This window comes from Chinchilla lanigera, unplaced genomic scaffold, assembly GCF_000276665.1.
Source record: "Chinchilla lanigera isolate Chin_1 unplaced genomic scaffold, ChiLan1.0 scaffold00013, whole genome shotgun sequence".
In the NCBI taxonomy this organism is placed as follows: Eukaryota; Metazoa; Chordata; class Mammalia; order Rodentia; family Chinchillidae; genus Chinchilla; species Chinchilla lanigera.
In genome coordinates this window covers 6,656,760-6,670,985 of record NW_004955414.1, presented here as the reverse complement: position 1 = coordinate 6,670,985, position 14,226 = coordinate 6,656,760, and the positions used below count along the sequence as shown (strand labels likewise).

General features: G+C 34.3%; 1 protein-coding gene and 1 long non-coding RNA gene across 6 annotated transcripts in view; one reads left to right on the top strand and one right to left on the bottom strand.

Moving 5' to 3' along the window:
• Positions 1 to 11,842, top strand: part of Eed (embryonic ectoderm development) — a 26,387-nt gene extending 14,545 nt beyond the window's left edge. Inside the window, exons 7-12 of one of the 2 annotated variants that reach the window (XM_005379744.2) lie at positions 191 to 282; positions 2,080 to 2,213; positions 3,914 to 4,019; positions 10,193 to 10,351; positions 11,062 to 11,135; positions 11,506 to 11,842. In XM_005379744.2, coding sequence (XP_005379801.1) covers positions 191 to 282; positions 2,080 to 2,213; positions 3,914 to 4,019; positions 10,193 to 10,351; positions 11,062 to 11,135; positions 11,506 to 11,632 — 692 coding nt within the window. In that variant the 3' untranslated portion in view covers positions 11,633 to 11,842. The remainder of the gene's footprint in view (positions 1 to 190; positions 283 to 2,079; positions 2,214 to 3,913; positions 4,020 to 10,192; positions 10,352 to 11,061; positions 11,136 to 11,505) is intronic. The other variant, XM_013511798.1, reaches the window with a different exon arrangement.
• LOC102011431 overlaps positions 1 to 14,226 on the bottom strand; it is a 22,226-nt gene extending 8,000 nt beyond the window's left edge. For 3 of the 4 annotated variants that reach the window (XR_001233094.1, XR_001233095.1, XR_260157.2), the window contains exons 1-2: positions 14,039 to 14,226; positions 10,173 to 10,223 (exon numbers count right to left, since the gene is read on the bottom strand). This is a non-coding gene — a long non-coding RNA (uncharacterized LOC102011431). Of the gene's footprint in view, positions 1 to 2,556; positions 3,351 to 10,172; positions 10,224 to 14,038 lie in introns of those variants that run through there. The other variant, XR_001233097.1, reaches the window with a different exon arrangement.

The window sequence follows — 14,226 nt, the reverse complement described above, 5'->3', positions numbered from 1 at the left end:
TATAGTCACATATTTTTTGTTCTACATATGATACAAGTATTTTAAGTGGCTGTCGAATATAGATTTCATTCTTAGTCTTTACTGTGCATAACTTCAGTCTAAACTTTCATTGTTATTTAAGGAGGTACTGAAAGTTGACAGAAAAGTGAATGTCAAAAATTCATCTTAATTTTTTGTATGTTTATGCTAGATCATGCCTTACGATTATGGAATATCCAGACGGACACTCTGGTGGCAATATTTGGAGGTGTAGAAGGGCACAGAGATGAAGTTCTAAGTGCTGTAAGTTATAGGACAGTGACCTCAGGTTGATGTATATGTGAAAATTCCTATAGAACTCTTTCCTGAGTAGAAAACATGTTTGTTTTATACAGCATACCAGGTAGTCATTTCCTTTATGTTTGACACACAAGATTTTATCCTTAACAGGTGAAGGAATGGAGGAAGTCAAGACTTCTGCTTTTTGTTCTTTAGGAATTACTTAGAGTTGGTGTGGTGGTGCATGCCTGTAATCCCAGCACTTGGGAGGCTGAGGCAGCAGCCTGAGCTACATAGTGAGACCCTATCTCAAAAAGCCACACACACACAAAAGTATTACCTATACTTGTATCTCTCTCAGTACCTGGATTTTCACAGAAGAATGTTATGAATGTATTCCTTTCCTTTAATCTAAAATCACCAACTGTTTGTTTTTTTTTCTTCTGTTTCTCAGTTACTAAAGGAAAACAAATTATACTAATTAGGCGTTAGGGAGCATTTTCTTTGAAGTCGGTGTAAGTTATCCACTTCTAGGGTGTATTTTATTAGGCTTACACTGAGTTTTATATAATCTTTTTTCAATTCTTTTCTTTGGTATAGTACTGTACAAGACCCAGTAGTTGATTATTTTTAAAGAAAAGCAAATATTTATGTTAATGTATTATAACACATTTATTGTGTTTTTTGTCAAGTTCTAACTTTTTACAGTATTTTTTCTTTATTAAAGTCCCATGTGGGCTCATTGATTTTAGTAATTATATACAGTACATCCTTCACTTTTTTTCTATTAAATTAAAGGGGCATCATATTTTGAGACATGGCATTTTAATTGAAGGTGCTAAAATAATGCTACAGTTGAAATTTATGTGCCTTTGTGAGAATCATAGCTATGCTAAAATATCCATCAACCTGAATTTTCTACAGTGGCAGTAGTGTGCATGAAAGCCAAGTGTACTGTCCTTTATTAAGAACTCTAAATTGGAGTCTGACTCTTAAGGATGTCTTGTTGCCACTGACAATGAGATAATTAGAAGTAGCAGCAACTAGACTTGTGAATTTAGTAAAGACCAGGCCTCATTTTCTTGTAAAACTTCCAAGAATTGGATTAATGCAAAATATCTAGGTTAGTATAGGAAATAACCCTCTTTCAATAAACTCTTTACTGTTTATTACAATGAAGACATGAAAGATAGGGGATAGTGGCTCATGCCTGTAATCCTAGCACTCAGGAGGCTGAGGCAGGAGGATCCCTGGAAGTTCAAGGCCAGCCTGGGCTACAAAGTGAGTTCAGGGCCAGCCTGAGAGAGACCTGCTCAAAAAGACAAAAACAAAACAAAACAAAACAAAAAAACCACCAAAAAAAAACCAGTTTAACTGAAGTGTTTTGAATTATGAGTATAAAATAAAGTAAAATTTGAGCTGTTGAAGACTGATATAGTGTCAGATGCAAATGTCAGTTTTACTTTTTGATTGTTACTGAACAAGTAGTGTAACTGTTCAGCTTTTTGTATTAGAATAATTATTTTACATCTGCATTTGATTTACTTTAAAAATTAAGCAAAATAAATATTTAAATATAATTGAGTAAATAAAACTAAATTCAAGTAATTTCCAAGAAGGCAAGAAAGCATTCCATATTAGGAAAATTTCGTGTACTCTCCAATTAAAACTTAAAATTTTGAAATTAGTACACTGTGTTACAGCCTACATACATGGAACCCAAAGTGTAGTTACAGTTTTCATTGTATTTTATAACCAGTGAAAATTTGATAGTTTGGGTCTGTAATTTATATACTTTAAACTTTTCTGTTTTACATACAGGATTATGATCTTTTGGGTGAAAAAATAATGTCCTGTGGTATGGATCACTCTCTTAAACTTTGGAGGATCAATTCAAAGAGAATGATGAATGCAATTAAAGAATCTTATGACTATAATCCAAATAAAACTAACAGGTAACAGTTAATATGCTTTGTTGTGCTATTAAATAGATATGTAGTTAAATAAACCCTAAGTTTAAAAACCTTTAGACACCTCAGTTTTATTTATTTATTCATTTATTTATTTGTTTATTTTTGTGGTGGTTTTAGGGATTGAATCCTGTCATCTCAGGACTCTGGAAGGCTAAACCAGAGGGGTATCGAAGTTTGAGTGGAGCCTGATCAATTTAATAAGATTCTGTCTCAAAAATTTTATAAAAATACACATGTGCTAGGGATGTAGCTCAGTGCCTCAAGTCTTAATGCAGTGACTTAGGAAATCAAGCTGTCATTAACACTTCACTGTAAACATCAGATGTCTGCTTTTGTTTACTCTGTACATTTGTCTTAGCAAGCAGCTAGAGTTAATTTTCTGGTTTTCTTTTCTTTTTTTTTAATTGAGACAGGGTTTTACTTTGTAACCCAGTATGGCTTCAAACTCGTGCCAATCCTCCTGCCTCACCTTCCCAAATATTTTCTGGTTTTCAAGACAGATTATTAATACATTGTTAGTAAAATTTCTCAGCCTCAGTAAATATCTGAGTGCACTCAGCAGACATCAGTGGTCTTTAAGAATTAGTAGAATCTTCAGATTTCTAGTGCCAGGGGCTACTACAACATTAAATTTGTATTTTTAAATCAGTTTTTAGATCTCTAGAGTGAACACAAGTTACACATTTCAGTGTTTACAGAAAAATAACATTGAGTTAAGCCGATCTTGTCCTTAAGAGAGATTTAACTGTAAGGTTATAATATGTGCTTAACTATAAAAAGCATTTAATATAATTTTGACTATTAAAAATCGGTATCAAATTATAACATTTTAATGTTTTAACAAACAAAAGATCCCAGAATTTGAATTGGAAGGATTGAGGGAGATGATGCAGCCCAAATATGCTTTTTACAAAAAACAGGACATGTGATTTGCTTAATATAATCCATGGTATATCATATACCTACAGTTATTTCAGTATAAAACCTGGGTCACAGGGAGGATTGTGTAGCTCAGTTGTAGAGGTTTTAAGTTTGATCCTCAGCATCAAAAAACCCCAGAATTGCATTAAACCCAGAATTGGTAGCAGCTTGTCTTGTTTATTGTCATATCACAAATACCTGTAAGGAAAAAATGGAGCCACATTTTTGTTTCCTAAATGCAGACATTTGGGAAAGTCTTTGTGTCAAATTCCTGCAGCATTTACAGAAATTACTGCTCAAGGCAGGACTTTCATCTAAACTTAATTTATAGCAGATTTTGGAATGATGTTCATTGTTCCTATAAAGATGACTATCTTGAAATACTTGAGATTAGATGACTTCAATAGACAGCTAATGCTTAATTTTAAAGGATTAAGTGTAGGTAGATAAATGTATGAGATATTTTCATCTCTGTAATCAGATTTCTTTTTCATTGGTTAAGCTTAATTTAAAGCTATATATAGTGAAGAGCAGGTAGAAGTTTTGTAAGTTGGGTTGGGGATACAGCTCAGTGGTAGAACACTTGACCAGCACACGAGGCCCTGGGTTCAGTCTCCAGTCCTAAAGTAAAGAAATCCTGAAGTGAAAAGGTTTTTTTTTGTTTTTTGTTTTTTTAGTAAAAAGTTTATAATTCCTCTTCTAAAAATAGTGTGATTCTTTTTTTTTTTTTTTTTTTAACTTTATTTCCATTCTTCCTTCAGGCCATTTATTTCCCAGAAAATCCATTTTCCTGACTTTTCCACCAGAGACATACATAGGAATTATGTTGATTGTGTGCGATGGTTAGGCGATTTGATACTTTCGAAGGTATGGAAAAAACTGCATTTAAGCTGTACTTCCTGTGTGTGTGTATGTACATATATTTAGAGGCCTGCTCATGTTTGTTATAACTTTGCAGGGAGTGAGGATATAGTTGTTAAAATGAATAGCAGATAGGAAATAGCCTTTAAAAAAAGTCTCATATTTTAGCAGGATTGAAAACTTACTTTAGGCATGAAATATACCAATAAATTATATTTGTTTGTTCTTCTGTAAGAAGAAAACTGTAGTTTAGAAGGTGATACCGTTCTCTGATACTTGATGTTTCAAACTAACAAGTAACAAAAGTCAACAGATTTTTTTGGTATGTTTATTTCAATAAAATTCTGTTTATAAGAACAGGTGGCTGGATTGGCTTATTGGCTGCTATTTGCCCACCCCTGCTCTGGCATGTTGGTGGATATAGATATAGTCAGCCTTCCATAGCTATGGGTTCCACATCCTTGGATTCAAGCACCCAGTGGTCAGAAATATATTTTTTAAAAATTGTAGCTGTACTGAACATGTACAGACTTCTTTTTGTCACTCTATAACCAATACAGTATAGCACCTATTTACATTGAATTAGGTGTTGTAAGTAATCTAGAGATGATGTAGAATATATGGGAGGATGTGCATAGGTATATGTAAATACCATGCTACTTTATATGAAGGATGTGAGCATTCATGGATTTTGGTTTGGGGAAGGGCAGTCTTGGAACTAGTTCCTTACGGATGTTCAAGGGTGACTATATACAATTTTTTTAAGCTAGTAATTTAGAGAAATTGGTGATGTTACCTGAACATTAAGAATTGTCAAATCTGGAGAAACTGCTATCTGGTTTCTTTTCTTGACATGAATTTCAGGACACTACGTTTCCTTGGGCAGAACCTAATTTATCTCTGTATGGTTACAGTTTTACTATTGTTGGTTTTTGTTTTGTTTCTAATCTTGAAATAATTAGACTCACAGGAAGTGTTGGAGATAGTGCAGAGGTTCAGTACGACTTTCACCCAATTTGCCTTGATGGTTATGTCTTATATAACTATAATATAATGTCAAACCTAAGAAATTGACATTGGTATAAGGTGTGTGCATAGTTCCTTGTCACTTTATAGGAATTTTGTCATTTCAAGAATGTTACAGTTTGGGACCTTTTAAGGTTATTTTCACTCATGCTTTGGAGATCCATCCAACTCGTTTGTATCCGTACTTCTCCTTTTTTTATTGCTAAGGAGCATTCCATGACACAGCCGTACTATCACAGTATATTTAGCCATCTGTTACAGATCATTTTGGTTGTTTCCAGTTTTGGACAGTTACAAAAAAAGCTACTAATGAGCAGTTAAATACATGTAGGATTTTGCATGGACGTATTCTCATTTCTGTGGGATAAATGCCTAGCAGGGCAATTGCTGGGTCATGGTTAAGTTTGTTTAGTTTAAGGACCCGTTGAACTATTTTGCAGAGTGATTGTGCCATTTTACATTGTCACCAGCAATGTATGAGAGAGATGCAGTGTCTCTGAATCTTCGTTGGCATTTTCATTATTGTTTATTTTAGTTGTTATGATAGGTGTGTGGTGATATATTATCATGGTCTTAATTTGCATTCCCTGATGGCTGGTAATGTCGAACATCTTTTTCATGTGATTCGCTTACCATCCATCTTTCCTTTTTGGTGACATCCCTTCATATCTTTGGCTCATTTTCTAATTGACTTGATTTTATTTTGTCTTTGCTGTTGAATTTTGCAAATTCTTTTTTTTTTTTTTTTTTTTGGTTTTTCTCTGGTACCGGGAACCGAACTCACGACCTTGCGCTTGCCAGGCAGGCGCTTTTGCCGCTGAGCTAAATCCCCAGCCCCCGCAAATTCTTAATATATTCTAATGTGAATTCTTTGTCAGTTACATACTTTGCATGTATTTTCCTCCAGTGTATAGCTTGTCCTTTCATTCTCTTAGAAGGGACTTTCACAAAGAAAATGTCTTCAATCTTTGGGAAATTCACTTTATTGATTTTATAAAATTTACTGGTGGTGCTTTTGATGTTGTGCCTGAGAACTGTTCAACAAGCCCTACTAGATGTGAAGATTTTCTGTTTTCTTGTACAATTTTACACTGCTGTTTGACATTAAATGTGTGATCCATTTTGAGTTAATTTCTATATAAGGCGTGAGGTTTAGGTTGAAGTTAATGTTTTTTCCCTGTACATGTCCAGTTAATGTCAGCACCATTTTTTGAAGTCATGTTTCCTCCACTGAATTGCTTTTGCACCTTTGTCAAAAGTTCTGTGGCTATACTTAAGTGAGGCTGTTTCTGGTTTTCCATTGATCTGTGTGTCTATCTTTATGTCTTAAGTCTTAGAACTGGATAAATTAATTTATTCTACTTCATATTTCTTTTCCAAAATTTAGTTCCTTTACCTTCCCGTGTTAGTTTTATTTTTTTTTTTTTTTTTTTTTTTTTTTTTTTGTACTGGGAATGGATTTCAGGACCTTGCGCTTCCCAAGCAGGTGCTTGTGCCACTGCGCTATATCCCTGGCCCTTCATACAAGTTTTAGAAAAACTTAGATTTATACAAAATCGAGCTGGGATGTTTTTGAGGGAAGGCAGCTTTTGATTAGAAGTTTGTTTAACCTACCTATAATTTTGAGAATTAATATCTTTACACTGAGTCTTCTAATACACAAACATGGTACGTCTCTTCTATGTTTAGATCTTCGTTTTTTTATCGTCAGCGTTTTATAGTTTATAACACTCCTGCTGTGCTTTGTGAGATTTACAGTGAAGTATTTTTGAGCTGATATAATTGTATTTTTTAATTTCCACATATACATAGCTAGTACATAGAAATCTAATTTCTTGCACATTGATCTTAAAATTTTGCAGCCTGGTTAAAGGGGGTCATTCCAGAAGGTGTTCTTTTTTTTTTTTTTTTAATTAAGATTTTCTATGTAGATCATTGTGACATTTGGTAATAAGGACAGTTTTATTTCTTTTTGATTTGTATGCTTTTTATTTCTTTTTCTTGTTGCACAGGTGAGTAACAGTGTTATGTCAGTTCAATGTTGAATAATAGCGTTAGGAGCAAACTTGTTCAGTTTTTCACAACTAAGTACATTAGCCATATTTTTTTTTTTGTAGTTATTCTCTGGCAGGTTGAGAAGTTGAGCACTGCAAGTTTTTCATGAATGGATGTATTTTGTCAAATGTTTTTTCTTCATCAATTAAAATAACTATGTGGTTTTTCTTCTTAATGTGTTACTATAGTGGATTATATTGATTAGTTTTTGAATATTGATCCAGTTTTGTATACTTTGAATAAAATCTACTGGGTCATACTCTGTAATTCCTTTTATATATTGTGGAATCCTACTTGGTAATAACATTTTGTTAAGTATTTTTGTGGCCCATTTATGAAGTATGATAGTGGACTGAAGTTTTCTTTTTTGGTACTGTGTTTGTCTGATTTTTGTATTGGTAACACTGGCTTTATAAAATTAATTGGCAAGTGTTCTATCTCCCAATCTCTGGATGAGATTATATAGAGCTAGTATTAATTTTTTAAATGCTTGGTAGAATTTTCCCGTTAAACTCTGGGCCTCAAAATATTTGTGGGAGATTTTTGAATTATGAATTAAATTTCGTTATAGTTACAGGGCTATTCAAATTAAGTGCTTCATATTGGGGATTTTGTGGCAATTTGTGTTGTTTGAAGAATTGTTCTGTTCCATTAAGGTAAAATTCATGTAGCCAGTTGTTTGTAGTGTTAGCTTTGGATATCTTAGGGTGTCTGTTGGATTTATAGCGATAAGCAGTTTCAGTCTTGAAATTGGTCGTTGTTTTTTTGAGATTCTTGGCTACTGGCCTGTCAGTTTTATTGATTTCTTTCAAGGAACCAACCTTTAGAGGACCAGTTTTTAGATGTTTTATTGGTTTTTGCTTTCAGTTTTACTGCTATCTCATTTTTTTCTTTGATGTGGTTTTTACAAGCTTTTAAGAATGGAGCTTTAGATTATTGAGATCTACTCTTAAATTTTTTTGAGAATTTGTAATTTTTCATGGGAGATTGAAAAAAATAATTTTGCTATCAAGTGCAGTATTCTGTAAAAGAAAGACACCGTTCGTGCTGTTGTTGAGTTTTTCTGTGTCATTGTTGATTTTTTTGTCTGTGTGTCAATTACTGAGCAACAAATGATTAAATCTCCCAACTGTATTTGTGGCTTTTCTAGTATTCTGACAGTTCTGTAACATGTTTTGTAGCTCCATTGCTGGACACATAAATATTTAGTATTACTGTATTTTGGTTGCTTGATCCAAGATTTATCATTGTGTAATCTTTCTGAACCTTTTACTTTTTTCTTTTTAATATTTATTTATTTATTTATTTATTTATTTACTTATTTTTGAGACAAGGTCTCGCTGTGTAGGTCAGGCTGGCCTAGGCTGGCCATAAACTCTTGGTAATCCTGCCCTAGCCTCCCAGCTGCTGGGATTACAGGCATATGCCACCATACCCAACTTCTCAACCTTTTACTTTAAAAATCTATGTACATTGCTATATTTAGGTAAGTTTCATGTAGTTGGGTCTTTTTTTATGTTCTCTGCTAATCTGTTTTAGTGTATTTTAACGATTTATATTTTTACCTCCTTATGCTTTAGTGTTTTTTGTAAAAAGTCTCTAATAAGTAAACATTCTTGGCCAGGGATGTACTGCAGTGGTAGTGTGCTTGCCTATTATATTTGTTGGGTTCAGTCCCTAGCACCTCATTCCCCCCCTGGTGCAGAAACAAAAACTTTACCAGTCCTGTTAGTAAGAAGTACCTGAAGAGCTGTTTTGTAATTATTCTGCTTCTGCCTTAGAGATTTTGAATCAGTAGGCTTTTGGGCTAAGAGGAGTCTTGAGAAAACTTTCTGGTTTTTGATCCCATAGTATACATAGTCAAGAATCATCAAACTAGGTAAAGTCTAAAATATTTTGCAGTTAAGAATTTATATAACAGATGACCTATAACACTAGAATTTTGGAAGTCCAAAAAAGGTGAAGAAAAAATTCTTCTGTGGCCTTGTGGTTGAATGCCTGTGACCACTGTAGAGCTGTCACTTCTGACTGTATAGGCTGTCATGTAAAACTATAGGGCTCTTGTTTGCCTGCACTGGGGTTTCTAAATCCTGGTGCTGTTGAGATTGGGCCATATACTTTGGGGTGGAGTGGCTGTCCCGTTCTTCATGAGATGTTTAGCAGTATCTCTGGCCTCTACTATCTAGAGGCCAGATACATTACCAAAAGTCCTTTAGTAGGAAAATCGGGCTGGAGATAAGGCTCAGTGACACAAGTGCCTGCCTGGCAAGCTTGAGGTCATGAGTTCGATTCTGGTACCAAAAAAACAAAATAGAACAAAAAAACCAAAGGAAAACCACTCATCTAGACAGTAGTGTGAATAGTGCCCAGAGTTTGGCAACTTTCTTTTCATTATATTCTTTATTAATTACTACTTAAATAGAAGGGTGTATGTACACAAAAACCGAATGTTACAGGATAGGCAAAGTACAACTTAACAGCCCATTGTGATCCCATGCCCGTGTCAGTGTCTGGATATTAAACCACTGCTGTTATTACATCCTCTTGCCCTGTTTATAGCCTGATTGCTACGGCCCTTTCAGTGAGTTCATCTTTCCTGTGTTACGTATTTAGCATTTATCTACCACATGGCACAGACAACTGTGTGGAGGAAGAATTAATAGTTAAAAGGTAAAGTGAACCATTAGTATGGTTAGAAGTGAATTGGAAAATTGGAAAAGGATGAATCTGGTGAAGTAAGAGTCAGATTATGAGAATCTGAATTCTAATACTATGTGTTTGTAATGGTACCTTTGCTGTGGAATATTGCAAGTCTCTGGGTGCCAAAGTATCTAAAGCCGAACTTTTGATTTGGAAAAGAAATTATGACTTCCAAAATGACTCTTCTAAATGTAATTCTTTTGCCTTGTCTAATTCTATTGATAATCAGATTTTTTTGTCTTCAAGAATGGACATTGACTCTAAATACAGGTGAATGTGAATTACTGGATTAAACATGTTCTTTGAGCATTTAGTTCTAAAATGATAATGGAATCTTGTGTTTAATTTTTAAAATTCAGGCCTGCAATTAGTACTTACTTTTCTTTCTTCTCTTTTAGTCTTGTGAAAATGCCATTGTGTGCTGGAAACCTGGCAAAATGGAAGATGATATAGATAAAATTAAACCTAGTGAGTCTAATGTGACTATTCTTGGGCGATTTGATTACAGCCAGTGTGACATTTGGTACATGAGGTTTTCTATGGATTTCTGGCAAAAGGTAGCAGCATATTTTTACATTTTGAAATTATTTCACTTAAAGACCATTGTGATTCTAGCATTTTCTATTCTTTTTCCTCTAAGAATCTGTCTTCATGTTTTGATTACTCTGCCCTTTGATATTATGTATTCTACCTTTATGGGTTCTGCACATCATCTGCAGTGACTATCTTGAACCGGCAAACCGGCAGTTAAGTATCAATGGTGGAAGGTCATATTACTATGACTGAATATTTTAGTGAATGGAGTGTTAGTTTCTTATATAGCTTTTTTCCTAGAGAAAATTTAGAAACATTAGCATGGAAGATAGAGACAAAATACTCATTACCCAAAGTAAAATAAATGTGTTTTTAAGAGGTTTTAGTAATAAATTAAGATTTATTTCTCTAAGAAAATTTTGGAAGAGCTTTCCATAGCTTTTGTCAGAGTTCTTTAAGGCAGAATAAGAGACCACCATACTAACAGTCTCAAGTGCAGAACCCCTCATAAAATTGCAGAATACCTTATTTATTCAAGACACCTGTGAAATATTAATTGCTCTTACTCCTGTTTACAAATCAGGAATTTAAGATCCAAAGAAATAGTCAAGAGCACAGTCAGAGGCTGAAGCCCAGGTTTTTCTGAAGTAAGAAAAATGTCTTAGGATTGATTGAATGTCTTCGAGTGTGGTGATTTTATTAATACGATGTTTTTAAAAATATGTTTATGCAGATGCTTGCATTGGGCAATCAGGTTGGCAAACTTTATGTTTGGGATTTAGAAGTAGAAGATCCTCATAAAGCCAAGTAAGTATTCAGAAATTTCTAAACAAAATTTCCATTTTTTTCCAAACTTTTATGACAGTATAGAGGAAATCATTGTTATTTGTAGTGTCATCCTTTAATCATTTTAACATTTACAAGTTTCAGAGCTAAAATTTTTTTATTTCAATAATGACTTGTATTTCCTGAGTACCTTAGTGACAAGGTATTTCTCTTACACAAATTACTCTTGAATTTATAATCATCCAAATTGTATGAAATTTGAGGTAGAACTCTAATGAAGATTTCTAGTTTTAAATGCTTTTTATGAAACTTGGAACATCTGTTCATTTTCTTACTCTTTTAAGTAGATAAAATGTATGACATTTAACTTCTTGTCATGTTTTTTCCCTAGATGTACAACACTGACTCATCATAAATGTGGTGCTGCTATTCGGCAAACCAGTTTTAGCAGGGATAGCAGCATTCTTATAGCTGTTTGTGATGATGCCAGTATTTGGCGTTGGGATCGACTTCGATAAAATATTTTTTCCTAACCAAAATTAGAGTGTGTTGTCTGTGTAAAATAGAATTAATGTATCTTGCTAGTAAGGGCACATAGAGCATTTAGACTTGTTTTTCAGCGTTCAATCAGGCTGAGCTGAATGTAGTGATGTTTACATTGTTTACATTCTTTGTATTGTCTTCCTGCTCAGACTCTACTGCTTTCAATAAAAATTTATTTTTGTAAAGCTGTGTTTTAGTTATTTTATTGTAATGAAAACAAGTTGAAAGTAATAAAATTATGCCTTACCTTTTTTGTTTTTTTAAACTGGAGAAAGTCGTTTAATCTACAGATTAAGTACAGGCTCGCCAGGCGTGGTGGCGTATGCCTTTAATCCCAGCACTTGGGAGGCTGAGGCGGGAGGATCATTGCAAGTTCGAGACCAGCCTGGGCTACAATGTGAGCTCAAGGCCAGCCTGAACTGCAGAGCGAGACCCTGTCTCAAAAAAAAGAAAGACAAGTATAGGCTCTACAAGTAAACTGCATTTATAATTATTGGAGATTGTATGTCTTATGTTTCATATTTTCAGTGATTTCTTCTGTGATAGTTTCATAAATACTGTATGTTTAAAATTTGTTAAGAGAATATATATTAATGTTTTCTTGCCATTAGATTTGTAACCAGCCATTAGTAACTTTAGTGGAAATGTTTTTAGAACAGAAGATGAGAGGATGTAAAGTTTAAATGCAGTGGGTCAACTAATGACAGAAGTGGAGAGTTTGCCTGTGTAATGAGTTGCTGCCTCCTTTTTTGTAAGGGATATAACTGGCTAAGCGAGTAAGATAGATGAGTAGATCTCACAGGGTTGAGAGAGTTGAGATGATGATGTTTTTCTTAGACATAAGGTGCACTGCATTTACTTGTGGGTTAAAAAAAAAAATCCAAAGAATTAAGACCAGGATTACATGTGGAGGGGTTAATCTGAAGCAGTGGAGTGAAGAATGAGTGACTATAAAGCTCAGTAGTTAGAAAGCAAAAGTACTGTAGTTGTAAAGCTAAAGTTACAAGTTAAGGTAAAATGAAGCGAGGGTTCAAAAAAACCCCAGAATTTTGTTTTTAAAGATTAACAATATTTTGTTTCTATAAATCATGTATTTATAAAATTTAGTTTTGATATTGTGTACTAATACAGTATTTGATACTGTTCCCTTTTGAACTGTTTCTGAAGCAAGTTTTACTTCCCTGGAAATAAGGTTTTAACCCTCAGTCAGTAGAATTATTATCACTGAGACACTTTACCAGTAAAATGGAGAGAAAGCTGAAATCCCACAAAACAAAGATTAGGACAATTAATAAACAACTATAGTTCATTTAAAAATTTCTAAGTTAACCAGTTCTGAGTCATGAAATAAAACTGCTATATAAAGGAAGTTATATAGAAAGATTCCTAAAGAAAACTGGGGGAATATGTAAGAAATTACCAAGTGCATATGAAAGATGAAAAGTACAGTGTAAGTTGCTCTTAGAATCAAGTATGCATATGGCACAAAGTATAAAAAAGTGGAAAATTTCAAAAGGCAATAATGCTAAATGCTACCATTTTATTTAGCTATATTCTGGCTACTTTGTAGTACTTGAAAATTTAAGAACCTTTATAACAACCTTAGGAGGTAAATACTGTTACCCAATTTTAAGGACAGAAAAGGAGACATGAGCATGTTGGCTTAATGTTCTGGGACTTCTTAAGTACAGAGTTGGAAGACACTGGTAGAAATTTTCCTTCATGTTTGCTTCAGCTATCTCAAAAGACTGCCTAAGATAATAAAGAGGGTCAGCGCTTTTGGAGCAGCAGGACCTTCTCAAATTCTGATTCTCTGTACGGCTTGGGCTGGGAAGACCATCTGCTTATGGCTGGTGGCCTAAACTCAGATATTTCAAGCTAGGCAAAGACTCTCTTCCTTTCTATAAAAGGAAAAGGAATTGAAGCTGTGAAAGAGAGAAGGAGTACTGTACTGGTGGCAATTAGTACGTGATGTCATTGCCTGTGAAACAGATGGAGGCAGATATTTTGCAACAAACTCTACTAATTAAGTATGGCCAAGCGCTATGCTAAGTGAAACAGTCATTTAGTCCTCACAGAAAGGGAAGGAGGTAGGTACAGTTACTATTTTTATTTTGCAAATGGACCGTTGAAAATGTTAAATACTTTGGTCACAGGTTAGCAAATTTATGGGAAAAGAAGTGAAGTTGGAAGGAGCTACTATAAATTTGTTAAGTACAACAAAACTTGTTAGAAGTACTTCTGAGGTACTGTTTAGCAGAAAGAACCACGCAGTTAGCACGACTTCATTTCGGGCTCCAACATTTAATTTTGTGTAAAGATTTGGGGCCATTGTACTCTGAGCTTCAATTTCTTTACCTATAAAGCATTACAGTACTTACTTCACAAGGTGAACTGATACTGTTACTCTAAAATGTCACACGGACGTGGGGAACGTCTCCTCGTGGTGCGGTAACTGCAGTTTGGGCTCTGGATGGTGAGGATGGAAAGCTGGGACTACAGACTCCGGCACGCAAAGCCTCCCAGCTCCCTTGCCGGAAGCCAGCTCAGAGCCTTCTGGTACTTGTAG